The sequence below is a fragment of the Silurus meridionalis genome, chromosome 24 (genome assembly GCF_014805685.1).
Source record: "Silurus meridionalis isolate SWU-2019-XX chromosome 24, ASM1480568v1, whole genome shotgun sequence".
Classification (NCBI taxonomy): Eukaryota; Metazoa; Chordata; class Actinopteri; order Siluriformes; family Siluridae; genus Silurus; species Silurus meridionalis.
In genome coordinates this window covers 18,909,694-18,935,991 of record NC_060907.1, presented here as the reverse complement: position 1 = coordinate 18,935,991, position 26,298 = coordinate 18,909,694, and the positions used below count along the sequence as shown (strand labels likewise).

The window sequence follows — 26,298 nt, the reverse complement described above, 5'->3', positions numbered from 1 at the left end:
AATGGTAGTGGTAGTAGCAGCAGTGGTGATGGTGGTAGTAATATAAGTAATGTTAGCAGTAATGGTTCTGGAGTGTGGAAGTGATGGTGATAGCGGTTATACGTAGAAGTAGTAGTGTACTGGTCATAGTAGTAGTATTAGAGGTGGTAGTAGTTGTGCCAGTGGTAGTAGAGTTTAAGTAAAGTGGTAGTACTGGTATAAAGAGTAGTAGTAGTAGTGCTATTAGTGCTAGTACTAGCAGCACTGGCAGTGGTTATGGTGGTAGAGGTTGTAGTATTGGTCTTGATCATGGTGGTAGTAGTATAAACAGTGTTAGTGGTGGTAGTAGTATAAGAAGTAGATTTAGTGGTGGTGGAAGTATACTGTAGGTAGAATTAGAATAAGTAGAAGTGGTAGTAGTGATGGTAGTATTAGTACTAGTGTGAGTGTTCGTATTTAAAATATAGATGATGAAATTATGTAAGATGTAAGAATGAAAACACTTGGAGTTGTGTTTCATGCGCTTAGTGCTTTATTCCTCTTATAGTGTGGCGATTACATTCCCTCCTTCAGCCTCATATTCGAGACAAAACACATACACACACTCAGCGGCAAGACACACTTACGCAATCTGACCTTCTAATTTCAAAACTCATACCAACTTCAGAAGCTATTCATTTCCCCCACAACTGAGACACAAGGGCAAAGCAAGGAGGCTACACACACTGTACTTAGATCATAAAAGGCAGCCGTGAGAGCAGAGCAGTGAACAGTCACGAAATGCTTTACGATTGACCACAGAGCCACACACACCATGCACACACACTCTCTGGCTTGTTAAATTACCACATTGGGCTTCTAATTCGATTTTGCATTATACAAGCACTCGTATACGTTTACCTCAAGTGCACACTATAAAGCACTGATGACTATATATACATATACACACACACACACACACACACACACACACACACCCACATAGACAAAAATGCTTCATTTTTAACATTTAGTCCACATCTGCTGCTATAATAAGCTCCACTCTTCTGGGAAGATGTTCCACTGGATTTTGTGGAGATTTCATTTAGATTTCATTCAGCCAAAGGGTGTTAGTAAAGTCAGGTGAGGTGAGAAGGCCTGGGGTACAGTCAGTGTTCACATTCATCCCAGAGGTGATCTATAACAGGGGATCTTCCACTCCAACCCATGGAGAGCAGATCTTCATGGAGCTGGCTTTATGCATAGGATCATTGTTATGCTGGAACAGGTTTGGGTCTCCTACTTCAAGTGAAGGGAAGATTTCATACTTGCACATTTAAAGACATCATGTACAACTTGGGGAAGATCCACCTATTTTGGCTGATTAACACAGTAGATAAAGATCATTTCCATAAAAAAAAAATTGTCATCTGCTTTCTTAGCATTGGAGAAGGTAAATGACGTATAAACCAAAGTTCAGCTGGTTGTCCCTGAGGAAACTGGCTTGAAGCTCTGTTAAAACTAAGAAACTACAACTATTCTTCTTCTTCTTTCGGCTTCTCCCATTAGGGGGCGCAAGAGCGGATCATCCGTCTCCATACTGCTCTGTCCTCTACATCTGCCTCTTTCAAACCTACTACCTGCATGTCTTCTCTCACCACATCCATAAACATTTTCCTTGGTCTTCCTCTTTTCCTCCTTCCTGGTGGCTCCATCTTTAGCATTCTCCTACTGATGTACCCCATGTCCCTCCTCTGCACATGTCCAAACCATCTCAATCTCATCTCCCTCACCTTGTCTCCGAAATGTCCTACATGCGCTGTCCCTCTAATAAACTAGTTTCTAATTCTGTCCATCGTCGTCACTCCCAACGAACATCTCAACATTTTCAGCTCTGCTACCTCCAGCGCCACCTCCTGTCTTTTACTCAATGGCACATAGTAAAAAACTACAACTATTGATTTACATTTTTTTTGCAAAAGGTTTTATCCAAAGTAACCATCAAACAGCTCTTAAAAAAAACACTGTGTGATTTTTCAGTGAATTCAAGCCCTAGAACCTTTAGATCTGAAGTGACCTAGTTGGCAATTTCAGTGTGGAGCCCATTGAGTGCAGGAAACTAATAGCAATCAATAAAAAAATGGCAAAGGCAGAGAAAAACAATAGAACGTATACAAGGCAATATGTGGTGTGTTATATACTGTCTAAAAAAGTAGGTCATGATAGTTTTCCCAGACAAAATGCAGACCGGGACTATTCAGACTTCTTCACCACTGCTTTAACAGCTTGTGGTCTTGAATAAGGACATGCTGGGGGCGCTGAGGTTAAGGTGGTCACCAGGTGTATAGTTCTGACCGGTTCTTGTAGTCACTCTTGACCAATCGCAACCATTCCTGCAGCTAAGCCACTTTTGACCAATCCCTCTCATTCCTGCAGCCACTCTTGACCAATGCCACTGTTTCCTGCAGTCGTTCTTGACCACCCCACTCTTTTCTGCAGCCAAAATAATTCTGACTTTTGACTTGCAATTCTTTTGGTAGGATTGATCCCATAGCTATTAAGATCCCGATAGCCTTGTCAGGAAGACCAGGTGTTGGTTGATGATTGACGATGTTTGCTAATTCACCCTGTGCTTATGCACTGTGAAATCTCACTCTGCAAATCCATTCATTCTTTTCTCTACTCTGCCTGATCACTCAGTTCCTCAGGCTCTCCACTTATTCACTCGTTGTTTTTTCTGTTCCCTAGCCCTCGTCATCTCTTCATTCTTTCCCTCCAGCCTTTCTTTCCTTGTTGTTCTTGCCTGGTATGGCCAGTACCCAGACACTGTTGATCTTCTTAGAGACTTCTCCTGAAGCTGTGTGTGTGTGTGTGTGTGTGTGTGTGTGTGTGTGTGTGTGTGTGTGTGTGTGTGTGTGTGTGTGTATTTGGCTGCAGGTTCATTTGGTCTTTATTATCTCTTCAGCAATAATAACGATACACAGATACTCTTGTTTTAACAAAAGACTACGGGTTTGACAGTGTGTGCATCATATCAGAGTGCTGTTTTCCCAGTCTCTCTTTTTCTCTTTTTCTTTCTGTCTCTCTCTCTCTCTATCTCTCTCTCTTTTTTTTAATTCATGCTCTCCTTTGTTGTCGGTTCAAGTGCAAATCCTCCATGTTGGATTGATTCCTATTGGCTTATGCGTGTGCCTTGGGGTGCCATCTGCTTGTCGTTTCTGCAACTCTACAGTTCTTCTCAGTGGGAATTTGTGTGTTTTCGGAAATCAGTCTGTAATTCTTGTTTGCATGTTTATGTTTCGAGACTATTTGTAGACAATAGATTCACAATTTTGAATTGTTTTGTGGTTTGAATTAAAAAAAAAGGGTCCGGTGTTGTTTTGACTGTTGTTCAAACAATACCATAGCAGCTGTTGTAGGTTTTACAGTACATTACCGCTTATTCATTAACTTCCTTATCCAAAAATACACACGCTTCTACACAGTTCTTTCGGAGACCTAGGTCTCACCATATTCCAGTTTTTTTCCACATGTTTACAAAGTCAAAGGTTTAGAGACACTGAGGCTTTTATGGTTTTTTAGACACATGCTTGGTGCTTTTGTACAAAGCAAAAACGTACGAGAATTAGACTGTGAATGAGTGGAAGGAAGTTTTGTGGACAGACGAGTCAAATTTTGAGAATTCAAAGATAAAAAGTTGAGGAGAGATGTTCTCAGACAGCCCCACCCCCACAGTCAAACAATGAGGTGGAAGCTTAATGGTTTGGGGTTGTTGTGGAGACTTATTTTGAAAATTGAAAGGAATCCAGAACCAACATGGCTACCGTGTCCTACTTCAACACCTTGAAGCTTTAAACAGTTATTTAAAGAGCAAACAGTGGTCTGGAGTGATATCTATCATGGAATGACCTGTCCAGTCACCGCACCTAAATCCTATTAAACTGCTCTGGGATGAACTGGATTGTAAAGAGTCTACAACTAGTAAAGAACACCTTTAAGTTTTAGTAGATCATGAAAGTACTCATAAACGCTTGGACAAACTAACTGTCCTGATGCCGAGTGTGTGTAAAGAGGTTCTGCTTACTAATGGAGGATTTAAAAAAACCCGAAAATAATTTCTATACATTTATATATTTGTTTGGTCAAAGGAAATCTTCATACCATTACATGACCAAGTTTGTTGCATAGGAACAAAAGCAACATCTCGGAAACCATAAGGTTTCCACAGACTCTCCAAAGGTTTAACCAAAGATCCAAGTCATTATAATCGTTCAATAATTTGACTGACCAAAACAAACCGACTCGAATGCATCCGGTTTGATGTGGCACCATTCAAAACCACTCTGCAGTGCGGACGAGCAGTTAAGATTTAGAGGCTGAAAGCTACGTGATTATATTAGACTGCAGCTGAGGTACAGTAATTACCCGAGATTTTGCAGAGTCATGAGTTTTCCTACATTACCCGGTCCATCCAAAATCACAAGAGCTGAACGCTTTAGCGGCGCACCAAAACGCAAATTCCCAAGCCAAAACCTGAAAGCCGGATATGTGCTGCAGCCGTGCGTATGTACGTTTATAAAAATGGATGTCTCTGGAACTGACATCAAAGAGGAAGAGTGGCTGAATATGGTCAACAACATTAATGGTTATTCATCCGAGGCTGATTTTTTTACTGTTTAAATGCGTTTAGCCTGAGCACGTTTTACGAACTGTCCAGCTGCCGAGAAACAATTGCAATAGGTTGCCAGATAGACAATAGGTTGCTATTAATACTTAATGTCTTTCTGCTTTGCAAAATGAAACAATTTTCTTGATGTATGGCTCCATTAGTTAACCTTTTGAATTTTATCTCCTATCGTCTCAGCACCCGCAACATCTCTGGGACCTACGCTGGGTTTGCAAAAGTCCAGCTCTCTGGAGAGTCTGCAGTCGGCCATGGAGGAAGCCAGCAAAGGCAGCGTTCCCTTCCACCGGCCTGCTGGTCCCATGGTGCGTGGCCGCGGTTGCAACATGAGCTTCAGGCAGGCCATCGACAAGTCCTACGACGGACCCTCGGAGCCTGAGGACGGTAAGACGAACTCGGTAACAGCGTTGACGTCTGCGAATTATGTTGTTGCTACAAAGTGAAATGAAAAGTGAAGCACGGTGGTGGCGGAAGGACTAATATAGATAGCAAAAAAAAAAAAAAAAGATTGCATAAATATTTACACCTATTTAACCTTAAATCTACTGTGTTTAGGGGTGGGAGAATACTTTTGTAAGCCAAAATCATTTGCTGCCAAGAAACATTAGTTATTATATCTAGCAAGTGACACCACCTGCTATTAAAATCCCCCATGTAGAGATTTGTTACTAGCTTGAATGGATGGTTTGAGTCCGGACCTGGCAACCATTATTTGTTGAAAGCGAATGATATAACGACTCGGGTTCGCTAATACTTAATGTCTTTCTATTTTTCCCGACGTATTGCTCCATTAGTTAACGAACCAGTTCAGCACAAAACAGCCGTCAAATGATTTGTCAAATGATTCACGCCACGTTTGTTGACGCTGGCATATTTTTAAATGGGCTCAATCATACTTCAGTAATAACCCATTAATGAATGGTCTCTGTGGGCTGAATATGAACTGCCGCGGATTTCGCCACGAGCGTACCAAGCCGTGCCAGACATATGGTTATCATTAGTGCATAGCAGTCTTTCAGCCCTTTCAGTTGTACATTATTTGAAATCGCAAACCCCGTTGACACTTTTGAGGAAAGGCAACGACGCGAAAAGGACACATTACCGGGACGCTTATTGAGGAAATAATGAGGGTCGCTCCAAATTAGAACGGTCTTAAAAAAAAAAGTTTCCATTTTATCGCCTTTTTTTTTTTTTGGGTAAAGAAGAATTTGTGTAAATATTTTTTTTAATAAAACAAAGGCAAATATGTTTTACACCATGTTTTTTTTTATAATCTAAAAACACTTTCGTTTTCAATCGTTTCCTAAAAGACGCTCAATCCATGTAGGATTGAAGGGTTGCAGTTTAAAAAATGAAATTTAGAAATGATTACGATTGCGCTGGTTTGGATTTGCAGTTTGAATAAAAACTCTGTAGCTACAGACCTCCGGCAATGATTTGGTAACACAACAGCATCAATCAGAGATTGTAACGAATGCTATACTTGGAATTGAAAATCATTCAATATGCTCTTAAAAATCGTCACAGAGGTTTGTTTATTTGAGTCTGAAAAAGTATGGAATTTGTATATTAATAAATGTGTAGAATAATAATATAAAAATTTTTGGAACGCAAGTTTTATTTTGTACGTTTGAGGTGGTCTCTGGATCTAAAGTTCAAACCTCAGCACCTGCAAAGCTCCTCTGAGCATGGCCCTTAACTCTCCACGCTCTGTATAAGACCCCTAAATGTCGTAAATGTAAATAATAATCGTCAAACTTGAATTTATTAGCAGGGTTTGAATTCGCCACTTCCGTATTCGTGGCTGTACCATGAGTTTGTCTTTATCATGTTTACGCAGTGGCGTTGAATCGAATGTGTTTCGCATCATGACTAAAGAATTCTCACAACGTCTCGCAATTTCGTCTCCTTCAATAAGTATTTTTGCATGTTTAGATTTCTCCGAGGACAGCTCGGGCAGGGAGACGCCAGCCAGCGGTTCCTCACGCCAAGGACTGGAGGACGGAGGCAAAGAGAAAAAGAAGAAAACCAAAAGGAAGAAGGAGAAAAAGACCAAGGCCAAAAAGAAAGACGACGCCGACGACCCGGACAAAAAGACAAAGAAGAAGGGCTTCGGACTCTTGAGGTAGGAAAACCTCGGTTTTTCTTCACACATCATACGTCATAAATCTTTAACGAGCCCTTCACGTGCAGATTTGTTTGGAGAAAGCGTTTTGCCAGGCTCGTATATTCTTCCTGTGGATAACAATCTGTTAGGGTTCGGTTCTCCATATTTCAACATATTTCTGAGATAATTAAAGCAACATCTGGAGATGGCTGTGTGTGTGTGTGTGTGTGTGTGTGTGTGTGTGTGTGTGTGTGTGTGTGTGTGTGTGTGTGTGTGTGTGGAGCATTCATCAAGATGTTTGTGATATTGTTCCTGGGTTTTTAAGCCTTTGGTTCAACATTTGGTACGTAATGTATCTAAACGTTGAGATTGGGAAGGAATGCTTTTGTTCTTGGCAGCGTGAGTGAAGTTTCATAGGGCTGAAGGAAACACGGTTTAAATAAACAGATTCTGGTTGCAGAACATTTCCGAGAACCACAATGCACCACGGACTAAAATTCATGGAGCATCGTGGAATTTTCAAATCGGATCATAAGTAGTGGAAACCCCCAAAGCTTCCTAACGACTATTCACTGAATTGTTAGAAGAATTCTTAACCCTTCAGTGGATTCTTGAGAAGAATTGACACGGAGGCCAGGATCTCTCATGCCTATGCTTTAAATATAGAAGTCCAGATCACTTCGAACCTCATCCTGAAGCTTTTGGAGCTCCAGAAACTTTAGTTTTCGACTGAATGGAATGGAATCTGCTACTCGAACAGAAATTCAGAACCTTCAAATGGAAATTCCATACTTTAAATGCCTCATATTCTCCATGCATGTCTGGTGGATTGGGAGAACTTTTCAGATTCACCCTTAAGATCTCATGTTTTGTCGAACATCTTATCGTCGATTTTGTGGTATGGTTACTCCGATTTGTGATTATTCAGCTACTAGATCTGTATTGAGATCAGGCAGTGAGGAAGTCTGGGCTGCACTCGGTGTTCCAGTCCATCCACAAGGTGTTCAATAGTGTTGAGAAGGTCGGGGCTTTGCGATTTTCACTCCAACGTGGTCTACATGGAGGTCTTGCTGAAACAGCCTTTGTTCTGCTTAGTTCCAGCGAAGATGCACGTTAGTTTTGGAGAAACTTTGGTCCTCCATGACCTTTCAACCATTCGGTTGGTTTCCAAGCCTTCCACAGAGGGTCAACAGTAGCTTGTGTAACCACGTCTCCTTTCCCCTGCACAAAAAAAACAATCAATTACAAAAGAGTTCCAGGAGGCAGTGATCTGATGTGCTTTCAGGGAAAATCGAAATCAAAAGAAGCAGCTTTAAGACCAGGAGCAATGCGGAACAGCACTCAACTAAGATTAGCGAGGGCCCCTTGGCGCAGCTGCATTCTGAGGCCCAGTGGTAATTACTGAACTACAGTAATTAAAGGCATGCTGTGATGTGTGGCATCTACAGGATCGGCGAATTGCAGCTTTCCTTTCTATCGACTCGGTTCATCTGACTGGCCTGGAATTTGTTCTTGATCATATTTACTATACGTACTATGAGAATATCTTTAGCATGGAGTGTCGCTTGCTATTCCTGGTTCTTTTCTGGAGAACGTGCCAGGAACGCTTAGTCAATTGTTTAATTTCCAAAGGCAAACACTTCCTTCCTGCCTTCCTTCCTTCCTAAGCCGCCTTTTACTCGGGTTGTTTTGCTATCAGACGTAAAATAGAACATAATTAGCCGTAATGCTACGCCGTAATCGTAATCATAATCACAGCGCTGCAATGTTGTGTTTTTGTTTTGTTTTTCGAGGAGAGAAAAGTAAAAGACAAATGGAAACCATATGAACTCGTGGCCCTGCGAGAGACGCTGGGTAATGATGTAGCACAGCAAACTGGAAACGATCATTTAGCCTCTTTCTCTTTAGAGGATTTATTTACGGGCCGCTGGAGAAGAACTTTGAAGAAAATGTGCAGTTTGTTCGGTTGGGGAAAATTACAGGCAGCGTTTGGAAAATAGAATACAAACTCCAAACATGTGATTGTTTACTCAAATCTAACGAAACGAAAGGGACTGTTCTGGCCATATGTGGTTCTTCTCCAAACTTCTACCACAAAGTTGTATAGAACGTCTTTGGAGTTGGATGCAGGAGAATGGAATTGTTCCATCACTTGGTGTGTTCCAGCATGTCTCTGCACTTGTGCACAAAGCCACCCCCATGAGGATTTCCTTTCCATGGGTTGGAAGTGTGTGGAAGATGATCTGCTATAGATCTCAAACCCTATTGAACACCTTTATGATGAATGTGAACACCCCCCAGTCCTCCTCACCTCACCTACATCAGTTCCTTACTTTACCTACACCCTTGTTCCTGAATGAGGTGGAGGTTCCCATAAGAGCACATGAAGATTAATAGCAATATGGAATGAAATTTTCAGAAAGAAGTTCTTAAGAGAAGATAAAGTGATAAAAATAGCATGGTGTACAAGCTGCTCTTGTTTCATAGATATGATGGTTCAGTCATGCGAGGCTGAATGGAGCGCCTCTGGAGCTTTACGTCCATCTTTACTTCAGCAGCAACAACCACACTGGCCTAAATCTGAAGATCTTATCCAGGAAGATAAGGTGAAACGGATCTCATCAGATTTCATGCTGAAACACCTCTCGACAAATCCCTCCATCCCGAAACTGCTCTCAGCATCACAGTTCCCACTTGACCCAAAGCCTGTTAGCGTAGCCGTTCCGCTCCCACTCGCTGTCGTGGCTCGGATGGGAAAGGTGTTTACAAGCAGGCTGCAAACGCTGACGGTAATCTCTCAGATTAGCATTTTCCTGGGAGTTCGCATTATTTTCTTATTTCTGTGAACTTTCTGACTTACTGCACTGTAACTTTACAGCAGGTGTGTGTTGTGTAACTTTACAGCAGGTGTGTGTTGTGTAACTTTACAGCAGGTGTGTGTTATTTAGGGTTGTCAGTCTGCAGGTATGCAGAAGGTTTTCTGGTGTAATGACAGTTTTTCTCGCCGCCTGTTAGCAGTGTTTCCTCTCCACAGAGAGACATGAACAGCGGGTCTTGTCAGTAATTTGGTGCTACTCAGCTCATAAAAACACTAATAAAAGGCGGATTAGCAGCAGTGTGTGTGTGTGTGTGTGTGTGTGTGTGTGTGTGTGTGTGTGTGTGTGACACAGTGTTTCCTGCAGTCACAGTGAAGTCATCATGCAGGTAGTCATGATTGTGTGTGTTCTTGTGCTTAATGTACACACTTTCTCCCTGCGATTCATTTGCGTTCACACAATACATTTTCTTATGCCAATCTTTTTACTTTATAAAAAGAAATAAACAAAAATAAATACAAAAATACAAATTAGACAAACAGTTGCAACCAACTTTCGGAGGATTTAATGAGCTTCCGAGAGTTGCACCGTGTCTCCGTGTTATTGCATCAGAGGAACGAGAAAGTGGACTCAGAATGTTGTTTTTTTTTTAAGACAAACTAATTCTTGTCCACATGCTGCTTCTCTCAGGTTTATTCTGGTCCTTGTTTTACTTCATATGTACATTAAATTGTCCAGGATTCCTCATGTTCTCTGTTTAAACACTGCCAGAGAGGAAACTTTAAAGCAGAGCCAGTAATATATTCATTCATTATTATGGTACTGTTTCCTAGTTAAAATAAGATAAAAATTTATTTGAAATAAAAGATTTAATAAGAAGAAGAATATTTATGTACTGTAGTGTGTATGCGAGTGTGTATATGTATACATACACACATTTTATAACAGAAAAAAGACGAGAATAGCGTTGTGCATTAACACTGTTTATTTTTTTAAGGACAAAAGAAAAATGCCACAGATTTTTCACATCACCACCAAAGCTCTAAGCCTGTGAAGCATGGTGGTGGTAGGATCATGATCCAGGGCTTCCCTTCTGACTCACAAAGATAAAAAAGATATTTTCCAGATCACCTTTGGGTTCTTCTCCACACAGTTACACAGACATTTACATTCTCACACCCCCTTTTAGACTCAGACGCATGACGTCTTTAACTCGGATTTAACCCTAATCACGTTCTTCAGCTTCCACTGCTCTCCATTTGAGCCTCCTCCAGTAATTTCCTACAAACACGTGGGTCACTTCCAGTACATTCACCTTCTTTGTTCATTCGTTCACACTTCATTTCGCATTTATGCTGAAATTGTTTTGTTTTTAAGTCAAGTTTATTTCTATAGCGCTTTTCACAACAGACATTGTTTCAAAGCAGCTTTACAGAAATCAACAGTGAAGGTGAACGGTGTGTATTTATCCCTGATGAGCAGCCGTGGCGACTATGGCAAGGAAAAACTCCCTTAGATGTAATGAGGAAGCCTTGAGAGTAAGCAGACTCAAAAGGGGAACCTTATCCTCATTTGGGTGTCATCAAGAGTGTGATCATAAATCTTTCAACAATACAGAACACTGGAGAGTGAGACCTAACATAAGCACTGGAGTATAAGATTATACGTAAATGTTCTTTCAACAGTCTTTGGTATAAAAGTAGGAGCTACTGAGCTCAACATTTGTGATTAAGTTTTTAAAATTATAAATTTTTTCCCCTAGTCGATGTGATTCCACATGAGCTCAGGGCACAAAACAGGTAGAAATGTAAATCTGGACATGTGAAAGGGTAAAAATTAACGGAGAAGTGGGTGGAGAAGCGAGGATTCTTCTATAGCATGTGATAAAGGCATTGCTGTGTGTGTGTGTGTGAGAGAAGATATACAGGAGTTAACCTTTACTACAGAGAAGCCACGAGTCCATTCATGCTTTCATGAAGCAGCTAAAGCAGGAAGTGGAGTAAAAGCGATTGCCCTTTAAACGCTCAGTGAACATTGTGAAGAAACCAGTGGAAATAACCGGGGGGATGGTGCAGTCTCATATACGAAAATATGATAGAAAATAGATTTGTTGCCTATTCCAAACTATATCCCACCTATATTATGATTTATGTGCATGTATAATAACTATATTATGTATATTACAAAAAAAAATTCTATTTATCTCTATTTTATGTGAAACACATGGAATATAGAGAGTTTGTAAAAAAATAAAAAATAAAATTATTAAATCAATAAAAAGCATTAATAAATCATGAAAACCAAAAATGTTTTTACTGGAAACAAATAAATCAGATACAATCAAATAAAATAACAAATAAAAAAATTGTCTTAATCCAGGGTGAAAAACCTCACGTGAATTTATAAAATACGTGAATAAAAGAACTGTAAATATTAATAAATAAATAAATAAAAAATTATGTGAAGATAAATTATGCATGAAGTGCATCAAGTAAATGACAAAAACCGGGGGGGGGGAGACCCTGCATGAATATAAATCATATTTGCCACGAAAAAAAAAAATATGTTAAATAACTGAAAACTTTCAAACCCAGAAAGAGTCACATGATCCTTTGATTTTATATCCAATAAATAATACAACAATAATTAACAAAATTATAAATTATCTTAGAAATACAAACACAAATAATATGATTATTCTATTATAGAGGGTGTGTGTGTGTGTGTGTGTGTGTGTGTGTGTGTGTGTGTGTATATATATATATATATATATATATATATATATATATATATATATATATATATATATATATATACACACACACTGTATATGGATTTTTTTGTATTTTATTGTCTTACCTCAGTTCTCTTCGATAGAGCACGGCGCTGTTAGAAAGTGTGTGTGTGTGTGTGTGGTACATTATTAATATTAATTTGTAAATGGTTCAGGTCTTGGCTGTAATCCCAGCACCATTTGGTAAATGAAAACCATTTTTTTTTTTTTTCAAACTCGTGTCATACGGCTAATGTTAATCTCTTACAGGAAATCAGGAGTCTTTTCTGCTTTGGGCTTCAACTTGGAGTTTTAAGAATGCTGATCCCTGTATAAAAAAAAAAAAAAGTATTGGGATGCCCGTTGTTGTGTCTCCAACCCCAAGGCACCCATAGACGTCCTATACAATTGTGTGCTGAAAAACACACGAGGCTGGAAAAGTCGTGCGTCCAAATATTTTTGGCACATGTTAACAAAACTCATCCCAATCTTATGCTCAGGTGTCCACAAACGTTTGTTCAAGTAGTATACATCACTAATGACTAGCTTGTCGTTAGCAGAAGATAAACTCTGAGGCGTGCGTTTATTTATTTATTCATTTATTTAATGGAATTTCATAGGAAAGAAAATAAAAAAACCCTAAAACTCTTTCAGCTTGAGATAGAAAAAAAAAATCCCTATCCCATTTCTTCACCTGTCTCTAAAGGCCTGGATTTGGTGGGATTATCCTCCACGCTGCACTTTCAAGCCTAATTAGTGTTTTCGCATTTAATCCGCAGCCCTTTGCTCGCTCGCTGCGATCCACGCTCTTCATTGTGTCCGCTAAGTATCTCCTCCCCGGCCCCCCGTCCCCCCCGTCCCCTCGCTCCTCGTCTTTCTTCTCTAAGGCTCTCAGACGCCGGTAAATCCTCGGAGGTCTGAGGCTGGAAAAGACGCCGCCATCTTAATACAAATAAATATATAAATAAAGAGAGATGAGGTTTGTGCAGTGAGATTAGTGAACTCTCTGTGGTGGCTTTCGGATTTCTTCTTAAGCTTCTTACAGTTATACAGTGATACGTTTATTTAGATAATGTATCATATTTATTAATTTGCAGTCTTGTGCATGGGCAATGTTTACATTTCTCAGCACATATTAGGGGTCATTTGATATTGTAGTGGTTGTGGGCGTGGCACCGTGTGTAATGGTGGTGGTTGTGAGTATGGCAGCGTATGTAATGGTTTTGGTGGTTGTGAGCATGGTAGTGTGTGTAATGGTGGTGGTGGTTGTGGCGTGGTAGTGTGTGTAGTGGTGGTGTTGGTTGTGGCGTGGTAGTGTGTAGTGGTGGTGTTGGTTGTGGCGTGGTAGTGTGTGTAATGGTGGTGGTGGTGGTTGTGAGCATGGTAGTGTGTGTAATGGTGGTGGTGGTTGTGAGCGTGGTAGTGTGTGTAGTGGTGGTGTTGGTTGTGAGCGTGGTAGTGTGTGTAATGGTGGTGGTGGTTGTGAGCGTAGTGTGTGTAATGGTGGTGGTGGTTGTGAGCGTGGTAGTGTGTGTAATGTGGTGGTTGTGATAGTGTGTTTAATGGTGGTGGTGGTTGTGGGCGTGGTAGCGTGTGTAATGGGGTGGTTGTTGTGAGTATGGTAGCGTGTGTACTGTGGCTGTGGGTGTGGTAGCGTGTAATGTGGTCGTGGTTGTGGGCGTGGCAGCGTGTGTAATGTGGTTGTTGTGGGCGTGGCAGCGTGTGTAATGTGGTGGTTGTGATAGTGTGTTTAATGGTGGTGGTGGTTGTGGACGTGGTAGCGTGTGTAATGGGGTGGTTGTTGTGAGTATGGTAGCGTGTGTACTGTGGTTGTGGGTGTGGTAGCGTGTGTAATGTGGTCGTGGTTGTGGGCGTGGCAGCGTGTGTAATGTGGTGGTTGTGATAGTGTGTTTAATGGTGGTGGTGGTTGTGGACGTGGTAGCGTGTGTAATGTGGTGGTTGTTGTGAGTATGGTAGCGTGTGTAATGTGGTTGTGGGCATGGTAGCGTGTAATGTGGCGGTGGTGGTTGAGGCCGTGGTAGCGTGTAATATGGTGGTGGTTGTGGGTGTGGCAGCATGTAATGGTGGTGGTGGTTGTAAGCGTGGTAGTGTGTGTAATGTGGTGGTGGTTGTGGGTGTGGCATGTGTAATGGTGGTGGTGGTTGTGAGCGTGGTAATGTGTGTAATGGTGGTGGTGGTTGTGAGCGTGGTAGTGTGTGTAATGGTGGTGGTGGTTGTGGCCGTGGAGAGTGTATAATGTGGTGGTGGTTGTGGCCGTGGAGAGTGTATAATGTGGTTGTGGGTGGTAGTGTGTGTAATAGTGGTTGTAGGTGTGGCAACGTGTGTAATGGTGGTTGTGGGTGTGGTAGTGTGTAATGGTGGTGGTGGTGGTTGTGGGTGGCAGCATGTGTAATGGTGGTTGTGGGCGTGGTAGTGTGTGTAATGGTGGGTGTGGTAGTGTGTGTAATGGTGGTGGTGGTTGTGGGCGTGACAGCGTATGTAATGGTGGTTGTGGGCGTGGTAGTGTGTGTAATGGTGGTTGTGAGCGTGTAGTGTGTGTAATGGTGGTTGTAGCGTGGTAGTGTGTGTAATGGTGGTGGTGGTTGTGGGCGTGACAGCGTATGTAATGGTGGTTGTGGGTGTGGTAGTGTGTGTAATGGTGGTTGTGAGCGTGGTAGTGTGTGTAATGGTGTGTAATGGTGGTTGTGAGCGTGGTAGTGTGTGTAATGGTGGTTGTGGGCGTGGTAGTGTGTGTAATGGTGGTGGTGGTTGTGGGCGTGGTAGTGTTTGTACTGGTGGTGGTGGCTGTTGGCGTGGCAGCGTGTGTAATGTAGTGGTTGTGGTAGTGTGTTTAATGGCAGTGGGCGTGACTTAATTAAACACTTCTAGCAGCACTGTGAATACATGCACACCTCGTGTCGAACACCTCGTCATACGTGTTCCGTTAATGCGAGCCTGAGTTTGTGTTAAAGCAACGCTGGAGCGAAGTGCATTGTCACTTAGAGCTAGCATGCTAGTCAGTTTTGATGTGGATTGTTCCATTTCTGGTTCTATTTCTCCTGGCTGAAAAAACTAAAACTGGGAGTCCAGGCTGGACTTTATTACACATATTGTTTAGGAAACAAATCTTGGATTAAATTGTTAAGGGTTGTTTTATTCGAGGTTGAGGAATGTTCCAGTGTGTTGTTCGGTTCTTCTCATGACTCTCTCTTTTTCTTCTTCTAGATTTGGCAAAAAGAAATCCAAACTGAAGCTGGGGTCTCTGAGCGAAGAGGAGCTCAATAAGAGTGAGCCAGAAATGTAAGTTTCAACTAGGAAATTGTCTGGAAATTCCCATCTAATTTTCCAGTTGAATAATGGATGTTTTTGCAGGAGTGAGGGGGGCGTGTCCGTGTATGCTCCGCCCCAAGGCAATCTGCCCGAAGTCGAAGACGACGATTTCGACCCTAACTACGCCCGCATCAGTAACTTCAGGGATCCGCCCCCTTCTAACCACGCCACCTACCCAAGCCACATGGTGTCCCCAAACGCTGTCAGACCCGCAGGCCACGCCTACAACATCTCTCCGACTAACGAGGACCCCCGGGAGGGACTGTACGCCAAAGTGAACAAGATCAAAACTCCAACACAACCAGCTGCTGAGAGGTAACGCCATAAACACCAGGTCATCTTACACTAACAGCACTAACGGCTTTATTCAGCAAACCATCATGTGTATGTTTTGTCCATTCATAGCTACATTACAGACGCAAGCTAGTTCCTGTTCTCGCTCACAATCTACACACAGAAGTGTAAACTCCTCTTATATGTGGACAATTTGTGGTTTTCCAGCTGGGAACTGATCCACATGTGTAGTGATTCATTTCTGATTCTTCTGGTTGAAACTGATCCAGATGTGGACTGTTCTATTTTTGGTTCTTCTGGCTGAAACTGATCCAGATGTGGACTGTTCTATTTCTGGGGTTAAGGAGGTTGCAGGATAAAACCGGGTTGGAAGTGGACTGTTCTATTTCTGGTTCTCTAGGTGGAACCGATCTAGATGTGGACTGATCTATTTCTGTTCTCCAGGTTGAAATCGATCAAGGTGTGGACTGTTCCATTTCTGGGGTAAAGTGGGTTGGGGGATGAAACTGGTTTAGAAGTGGACTGTTCTATTTCTGTTCTTCAGGTTAAAACCGATCTAGACCTCGTATAAATCTGATCGTCCATTCCACACATCTGTGTATAGCATTAAGGATGAAATTGATTATACAGTGTTGTATACTGTGTGTGTGTGTGTGTTAGTCACTGCTTCCTGTAAGTGCACTCAGGCAGCTGCGAGTGTGAGAGTGTGTTTTATTTTTGCAGTCCAGCAGCGTGTGTGATGTTGAGAGGGGAGTTTAGGGGCGAGTGCTCGTGCCAGACGCACCCATTGATTTGTCGTCTGGTCTTAATTACCTCGGGAGCGTAGCTGCTTTCGTTCCACCGTTAATCCGATATCGATCTGATCACGCTCACTCTACGGCTAACATAACACGCCAGGCTACGGTTACTAAAAAAAAATCTTATACTCTTTTGTGTTATCTAATTAATTTATATAAAAATTCTGAAATCTGACTGACTGTAGGATCCTTTCGATCCGTTTCTGTTCAGAGGGTTGATATTGTGATGCGTTTGAATAGGAAGAATTTACTTACAGTATGCGTCAACAGTGTCAGGTTGCTTGGACAAATAAGTTGAGATTTTTTTTTAATTGGTTTTAGGGTTGCAAGACTTAAAACATTTCATGGGAATAAACTGGTTAGCCAATAACAGAAACGTAAATGTAGTTAAAAAAATCTTGCAGGATAATCTTGTTTAAAACAACCAGATTTACTCCAATTTCAGCTGAATTTCTACCTGCACTTTCATCACTCACCTGCACACAGCACACGTACTGCAGGGTTACTGAGGCCACACCCCCTACATGCACACAGCCCACGTACTGCAGGGTTACTGAGGCCACGCCCCCTACATGCACACAGCCCACGTACTGCAGGGTTACTGAGGCCATGCCCCCTACATACACAGTGCATTCCTCCATAACATGCACGGAAAATAATGTCAAAAAATGTCCATCCTGCCGAGTTTTTCAGCAAGATGGAAAAATGTATATATTTGAGTTTGTATAAGAGGTGGTATCAAAAAGGTTCTGTAACATGCCTACAAGACGGCTGCACGCACAGTCACAGGGAACACCGACCTTCATAAGTCGCTGTGCGAAAAGACATCGTTTTGTGTACTTTGGGAGCAGTGCAGCTGGTGCTGTTCTGACCACGTGTGTTACCACGTCTGCTATTTGAGCTATGCAGGTTTCTCACCAAAAACAAAAAGATCTCACATCCACACCCACCCTACTCACCAGATTTGGCTCATGCAGACTCCACCCTTTTCCTGAAGATAAAGATGCAGCTCAAAGGTCGCCGTTTTGACACCATTCGCAGAAGGAGCTTGACACGCTTAGAAACGAAGTCTTCCAGGACACATTCCAGAAGTGTGAGGAACTCTGATAGTGTGTAAACGTAGATAAATAAAGTACTTTCTTGTAAACAGAGCGAGTCTCCACTCCTTTATAAATTCCTGGTAAGTTTCCAACTTGGATTATTTTCAAAATTCCCCAAATGAAGTTTCTATGAAAAGTTTCTGGAATTTCGTGGACATTTTCCGCCCCCTTTGCAACCTAAATTGGTTCAAATCAGAGTAATTTGACAGAAGCTCATTTATTTTTATCTCAAGTTCTCGACTCAAGTTCTCCCACAGCTGCTATGATCCGAGTATGAAAAAGTTCACTGTTATTTGGACAGCGGTTTTTACAATTGTCCCAAAACAACTGTAAAGAAAGAAATTGAATAAATAGGTCCTTGTTACTTTATCCATAATGAGCAAATCAGGGGCCACAAAAAAAACCCTTGTAAGGAAGAAACTTATTCCAAAAAAAACCCCATTCTTAACAACGAATGTCCGTTCATTATTGATGGACACTTGTGTAAAGCTGTTCATATTAATCACGGTCCAAATCCATCTTCATGGGTCTTGACTCGAAGCCTCCACAGCAAACCTCATGGATCTTCAGGCTGTTCATTCATTTGAACCATCCTCAGCACCACCGTGTGCTCTCCAAGTGACCAGGAACTCCATCCAGAGGTAGAGCTTCAGGGTCACACAGGTCTGGAAAGAAGAAGGGATAGAAATGGATGAAAAGGAGTCTGTCTTCTCGTTTCTCGCGTGGATGCAGTTATTGAGTTTGTCTTTATCTTCACTCCAATGTTCTACACACACACACACACACACACACACACACTAAACTCCCAATTGGCCATAAACACGCCATTAGAGTTTAACTATCACTTTCTGTAAATCAACACATTGGGGAAATGGTTTCCCTGAACTACAAGCGGCAATGACGGTGTGTGTGTGTGTGTGTGTGTGTAAAAGAGAGAAAGATAGTAGGATATGGTCAATTAACCACAAAGTAACAGTATCTCTCTCTCTGTCTCTGTCTCTCTCTCTGTCTCTCTCTCCCCCCCAGTGTTGTTGTCCCATCTACTTTAGAATCAAGCTTAATTACTGTGCCTCCTTCCTCAACCTCCCCCATCCCTCTCTCTCTCTCTCTCTCTCTCTCTCTCTCTATTTCTTTCTGTTTCTCTCACCATCTGTGTTTCTCTTTCCTCTTGCTCTGGCTCTCGGTCTCTATAGCTTGTGTGCATCTGTCTATCTGTTCATCTTTCTCTGTAGTGTAGATGAGATTTGTTGTTTTCCTTTACTCTCTTGTCCTTCTTCTGTCTTAGTCTCTCTCTCTCCCTGTCACCTGTGCCCTCCTTCTCTTTCTCTGGTGTGGGTTTTCATTTAGGAACGAGCAGATAAGTGGAGAAGTTCTTCAGGTTCCCTCAGATGTCTCTGAATCAGTTTGATGGATTCTTTGCTGCAGCTCCTCTTGGCGTTTCCTCTTTTTCATTCGATTCCATCTTCTGGCCCAGTGGACCTCCGAAGCTGCTGTAGATTGTTCTGGTTAGAAATGAGGTTCAGGGTTCAGTGTATTTAATTGAAGCTGCTCTGGATGGAGCTGGAGAATAGGAGATGTTCCGTTTCTGGTTCTTCAGGTTGAAACCGGATTAGATGTGGATTGTTTCATTTCAGATTTACAGACGGCTTTATTCAGAGCGATGTACATTTATCTCATTGATACACCTGAGCAGATTTGGGGTTAAGGGCAATGCGCAGGAGCTCAGGACTGGCAGCTTGTTGTGGCTGGGATTTGAACTTCCAACCTTTTGATTTAAAGCTACCAGACATGTGGTGTGGAATGTTCCATTTTAGGTCCTTGAGGTTGAAAAAGATCTCGATGTAGATTGTCCGCGGTTCTTATGGAATTTAATTTGAGTGATTTCCAGGTCTGGATTAGTGTGGGGAAAAAACAACCCGCTCTGTATCTGTACTGCGCACAAACCGCTTCATCCTGAGCCATTTACTTACTTTCGTGGTGATTTCGACGTATTTTCGACGTGATTTTAGTGTTTGCTAATTTCTTACCATCGCGGAAAAACGCAAAAGTAGTGCTCCAGCTGGTGGACATTTAGGGAAGTAAAATAATTATATACATCTTTGTAATATAGATTTAGCCTTGACTGCATTTATCTTAAAATATATGTGTAGTTTATCGCTCTGTGTACCGATCTCGCGGTTCCTCGGAACGCATCGTAGAGTCTCACTCTAACAAACACTTTTCCGGTTCTATCTATTTCGTAAGTCGGAGGCGTAAGGGGCTACCTGTATGTGAATAAACTGGTGGAACGGCTCATCCTCCGCTGTTTTATTGAATGATGGGGTCTAGATGGGGATGTTTCCTGTGTGTGATCGACTCGGCCAGACCACATAATTAAACGGCAGACGTGTTTATTAACTCTGGGCTGACAGGTAGGCTCCGAGACACACGTCACTGTACATTATGGACGTGTCGGGGAAAAAGACATCCGGCTGTTTGTCTGATTGCATGCTGGAGGGAGGGACGGTGGGGAAAGAAGTGCTCGCTGACAAAAGACCTACTTACCTGTACACAGGATAAAATCTGTGTGTGTGTGTGTGTGTGTGTGTGTGTGTGTGTGTGTGTACGCTGGACGCAGGTTTAGGAGGCGAAGAAGAAACCAGAGATGGATTTCCTTTTCGTGTTTTTTGTGGGTGGATGACAGAAAGATGATCCGTCTGACATTTACTTACATTCTCCCAAAAAAAGAGAAAAAAGCCTTACTGTATTAATGAGCGATGACAGATCGGTGACATCTTACCTCTGTGTGTGTGTGTGTGTGTCTCATCTGAACTCCTTCTGGATTCCAGTACTGAGATGATCCAGTTCAACCCCATCGTGTACAGTGTTCTCACTTACGGGCCGGTGATCTCCGGCTCTTTTATTTCCCAAATGTTTTTAGCTCTTTAGTCTATAAAAAAAAAAAATGTAAATAAAAATGTTTATTATTGATACATTTTTATTGTTACTCAGATCGTAAACAATAAACCGTTAAGAACTTAAAGAAGAATGTGGAATGTGTAATATAATAATACATATAGTAAGAAATCGCTAAGTAAACACACACACACACACACAGGAGAGCAGGAGTAAACAGTGTGAAGTGCGTATGAGGCTGATAAGTGTGTGATTCATATACGGAGGCCGTGAGCTCGGCAGGAAGCTAATTAAACATTGATAGTGTTTCTCTTTTGCTCTCTCCATCACAATGGCAGCTGTAATTGTGGTGTGTGTGTGTGTGTGTGAAGCTAATAGACACACCCACGCCCGGGTTCTGCTCCAGTTAAATGATGAACTGATTTTTTCCCCATTTCAACACTTTTCCTGTTGGGAAACAATTTCCTTGTGTTATAGCAGCTTTAAACCTTTTCCTGTCATTTTTATTAACTGAGGGTTTCATCCGAGTGTTACTGTGAACACTGGAGACTCCTTCTGAACATGACACACACAACCACTGGTACAGGAAGTTCATCAACACCTTCGGAACAAGCAGAGCTCCGAACTCAACATTACTGTGTTTATTAGAGAAATATTTATAAGGTAAAGTGTCATGCACCCTTTTTTAATGTACGGGTATGAAATATACAAATGCATTAAATATATCAACACAATAATTTCTATTATAAAACAAACAAAAAAATGTTTCTCACAGTTTAAGTCTTTTAAAGATCAATGATAAACGTAAGTAAATGTAACTAATTGAGTCCAAAGTAAAACAGGGGAAAAGAGACAAACAATAAAATTAAATATTTGAAATGTCAGGACGTAAGACGTCAAGAAATGAGGTCCAGTCACAGTGTGTGCGTTTTTGTCTAACATAATGCGATATTTTTTCAGGAGTACTTCAGGACACCAGCTCATTATTCCAGCGTTTCCGTGGTGTCGTAGTTCTTTCTTTTTCTGATCCAAATAGAATTCGCTGTCTAACGACTACACATGAGACCCAAGAATCTCTCCCGGATCGTACCACAGGCGGAAAACAGATTTTAGTTTTCAGCTTTTCGGGGGATTTGTGTGTGTGTGTTTGTTTTGGTGATTTAAAATTTTATCCTTTATAGTCTTAAAAATTCTTAAATATGACAGTGAAATCTGCAGAAACCCTGTAATATGTCCTGTGTAAAATTTTATATTGAATTAGTATGTGTTTGGCACACACACACACACACACACACACACACACACACACTTACCTGCTGGCTGTGTTCTGTGGTTGTTTGCAGCAGTAAAGAAGTTCGACTGCAGCAGATCCGGAGTCAGCTCCAGAACCTGAAACCTTCTCCAGCGTACGGCGAGTCAGGAGCAGGACACCGACTGCAGGAGTACGATCCATCACGGGTGAGTCACAACCTCACAACCACCCCTCCCTCTCTCTATCTCTCCATCACTCTCTTCTCTTTCTCTATTTCCCCCCCAAACTATTTACCTCCTTCTACTCTTTCCTGCTAGTTCCAAAGTCCCATATTTAATGCTTTCTTTCTCCTACATTTCTCTGTACTTCTTCCTTTCAATGTTTATTTCTACAATCCTGTTTTCTTCTCCTTTACTCCATTTGTCCTCCTTTTTTTTTTTTTTACTGTCTTCTGAAGTAGGAACAGACAGGCGACGGGTTCGCAAAAAAAGCCTTTATATGTTTTCGCATTTGCTTTCACTTTTCAGTGTTTAAACTGTACACGTACACACACACTCAGCTAAACATCTCTCTCTCTCTCTCTCTCTCTCTGTTTTTCCTCATTGCTCAAATGATGATTCCTCATCATTTCCTCACTGCAACACAGAGTTCATTAGTTAAATCACATACAGGTGTGTGATCATTACACTCACTTCTTCCCCCACTCCCTTCTCTTCTTCCTAACAATCTTCTTCCTTTCTACTCCTTAAACAGTTTTCGTTCCTCTCTTTTCTTATTTGCATTACTTTTCCTCTTTTCTTCACCTCCCTAACAATATTTTCTTCTTTCCTCATTCCTAATGTTTTTCTTTCAGACTGATTTTACGCCTCCCCCCTAAACATTTCCTTCCTTCTTTCCCTATAACCTACAGATATTTCTACCATTTCCCCTGACCTCTCTCCTTCCCTTTCTTCACTCTCCTTTCATAACACACAACCTTCATTCCATCCATCCATCGATCCATCTGTCTTCTTTTTGGTCATTCTTCGTTTCTAAATATTTTTTTTAAGCTGCATTTCTATCCATTTTCCTTCCTTCCTTCCTTCCTTCATTCAATGTCCTAGACACGTGTGTATGTGTGTGTGTGTGTGTGAGATATCATAGGCCGTCGATTCTAAGCACAGATTATCACGGTTCATCTAGACGTGCGCTTCGGGCCAAATCTGAAGCTCTGCTGCTAATCTGTTCTCTTATCTACTTCTGCTTAATACACTTAACTCTCTCCTGTTACACACACACACACACACACACACACACACACAATCATAATGCATCCCCTTTTGTGTCTGTACCTGCTGGTATAATCAGCGAGGTGGTTGAACACGGTATTAAATAAAACACACAATTGCACATTATCCACTAAAGTAATTAAAAGCAATTTTTATCCATTTCTAGTTACCTCTCCCAGGTCATACACACATCCATCATTCCGTTACCGCAGCAAACGCTACTGTGATGAGTTTTAGTGCCGGGACGTTCCAGCAGCAGCAGCATTAAACACACCTTACATATTTTTAGATATTTCTGCCTGTGTTGCTTAGTTACTCTTTGGGTGTGTGTGTGTGTGTGTGTGTGTGTGTGTGTGTGTGTGTGTGTGTGTGTGTGGCTATATAAGCCTAAGGCTTAGGTCTGGTCCAGCTCTTGACTCCAATGAACCTACACACACTACTTCCAGGCGCGCGCACACACACACACACACCATTAGTTTGCTGGGGATGTTGCTTCTATTGAAAGCCACTAGCAGTTCATGTTCACCACACACACACACACACACAAACACACAGCTGTAAGACATGAATGCTCATTGTAAAACAGTGGTACACTTCTGCAAGTCGTTGCACCGTCGAATATTAACAATTCAGCTGATCTGATTAGTTGATTTTACTTGAAGCTCCGCCCCCTTTCACACACACACGTATACTAATACCCACACTTCGTTTTCACTCACGCCGAAGCGATAATGTTCTACATGTGCTGAACAGAAATTAGTTTTTTTCCCGTCAGTTTGGTGAAATTACAAGATAAACAATAAACAGACGAATGTTGTAATTAAAACTTATGAACTACATTTTTAGACTCGAACGTGATTCAAAATGATCATGATCTTTAAACAGACCTAATCCACTATGCAGCCACAAGTAATGGGACACCTGACTTTTCAGCCATATGTGGTTCTTCTCCAAGCTTCTACCTCAAAGTTGAAGGCACACAATTGTCAAAAGTCTTTGGGTGAAGTAGAATGAAATTTTCCCACCATGTAAACCAGGAGAACCAAACCTGATCCAACACGACACACAGCCAGCTCTATTAAGATCTGCTTTACATGGGTTGTATATGGTGGAAGATCTCTTGCTATAGAGCTCCTACCCTGTAGGCATGAATGTGAACGCTGACCGCACCCCACCTACATCAGTACCTGACATTACTAACACTCTGGTCTCTGAATAAGCACATATCTCCACCAAATCTAGTGGAACAATTCCTCAGAAGAGTGGAGCTTCTTGTAAGAGAAAATGAGAACCCATTGTGGAAAGCAATGTTATCATATGGTCAGGTGTCCACAAACCTCTGTCAGTATAGTGTGTACAGAAACTACATTTTCTACAAGCTGTTATCCGTACGCATGTTTCCTCTCCAGGACTGGCTAAAGGTCAGGATGTGTTGGCGTGTAAAGCATTATCTAAAGAACACATAACACTTAATAAATAACCTGTGGGATCGCTAATGAAGGACGACGAGCTCGTCTGCGTGATTGATGTGTCCGTTCATCTTGGGTTCTTGGGAAGCCGTCTGAGAGGTGACGGAGTGATTACTGTGCAGGCACCGAGCACGGAAATGATTCAAGTACATGCAGTGATGAGAAGAAAACCCACTTTTTGTGAAATTTAGATCAAAAGTGACATCAAGACCAAACAGTTCATATGTTAGTCTGTCCAAAAGTTCAGGCTTAACCTCTGACACTGGAGACTCTTTCCATAATCAATTAACAAACATGATTTACCTTGAAGATGTACAAGATTAAAACACTTTAATCCATATTTTATGTTTTATATATATATATGGTGGTATCAAAAAGTTTTGAGACTATTGGTGTAACTGGTGCTAGTGGTAAAAACATGCATTAACATCAAAGCAAGTCAAACAAAGTCAATCTGGACAAATTTGCCACAGAGACGTTTAACATACGGTGATGCTGCAACACGCTTGAGGTATTTTAAGCAGCACGCGGATCAAGAACAGGAGAACGTCGCCGGAAAATGACCTTCGACAAGCTCAACTTCCGAAAATGTTGCAATCGTTTGGCAACTCGTGCACGAAAACAATCCACATGATCTCACTTCTGCTCCTGTGGACTTCGCCCTCTTCCCGAAGATGAAGATGCAGCTCCAAGTTCGCCGTTTTGACACCATTGTGGAGATCCAGTGCCAATCGCAGAAGGTCCAAAAAAAGACTTTAAGAAATGTGAGGAGCTCTGGGAGCTCCGTATTACTGTGAAAGGGGACTATTTTGAAGGTCATAGTGTGTAAACAGAGCGAGTCTCGAAACCTTGATACCACCTGGTACACTTATATAAAATCCTGTATCTTATCCTTTTACCTGTTTGATTAAAATAGATTTATCTTTATAAAGTGCAAAAGGGCAACAAAACACACCCCATCCAAAACACCCCTCCTTAAAGTTCTGACCCTAAAATAGTCCCTGCATTCCTCTGGCACACGCCTTAGACTAATAAAAGCCCTTGGAAGTTTGGTCATCGTCTTGTTTTCTTACAAATCTGAACCAGATCCACCCTCACTCCAGGCTCCTCGTGATGATGTCCTACATGATTGAAGGCTTCAGCCTGGACTTTGGCGAAGGTCACAATTAGAGTTGGTGTAATTATAAAGTGCGGCCTCACTGCAGGGAAACTAGGACGGGACCATCCCTGAAAAAGACAACTTTTACCTTCATTACATCAGAGGGAGGAAATGAAGACTGGAGGAAATAACATCCTCTAATGCATGAAAGCGAAGATGTGAGCGTTGAAATAACTCTCAACCAAGGGGAAGTGTTGGCACATCGGGTAAGGCGTTAGACTTTAGACTAGAAGGTCATGAGTTTAAATCCCAACTTCACTAAACCACCCCTGCTGGGCCCACGAGCAGCTACTGAGCTGTGAAGTTTTAATTTGCCGGGCGTCTGTCAAATACTGCAAATGTGAATGCAAGTCATTTTTGTGCCAGTTTATTGCCAGTCTTGGTTGGTTGATTATT

General features: G+C 41.7%; 1 protein-coding gene and 1 long non-coding RNA gene across 9 annotated transcripts in view; one reads left to right on the top strand and one right to left on the bottom strand.

The window, feature by feature from the left end:
* pard3ba (par-3 family cell polarity regulator beta a) overlaps positions 1-26,298 on the top strand; it is a 102,047-nt gene that overhangs the window by 62,773 nt on the left and 12,976 nt on the right. For 5 of the 8 annotated variants that reach the window (XM_046837394.1, XM_046837393.1, XM_046837392.1 and 2 more), the window contains 5 exons: positions 4,823-5,026; positions 6,578-6,767; positions 15,564-15,638; positions 15,711-15,983; positions 22,098-22,212. In XM_046837394.1, the coding sequence (XP_046693350.1) occupies positions 4,823-5,026; positions 6,578-6,767; positions 15,564-15,638; positions 15,711-15,983; positions 22,098-22,212 (857 nt within the window). Of the gene's footprint in view, positions 1-4,822; positions 5,027-6,577; positions 6,768-15,563; positions 15,639-15,710; positions 15,984-17,721; positions 17,799-22,097; positions 22,213-23,440; positions 24,101-26,298 lie in introns of those variants that run through there. The other 3 variants (XM_046837397.1, XM_046837395.1, XM_046837399.1) reach the window with 3 other exon arrangements.
* LOC124377972 lies at positions 7,507-22,201 on the bottom strand. Its single transcript, XR_006924133.1, has 4 exons — positions 22,068-22,201; positions 20,639-20,788; positions 17,719-18,524; positions 7,507-7,970 (listed from the first exon to the last, which is right to left on the bottom strand). It is a non-coding gene; the product is annotated as an uncharacterized LOC124377972 (long non-coding RNA).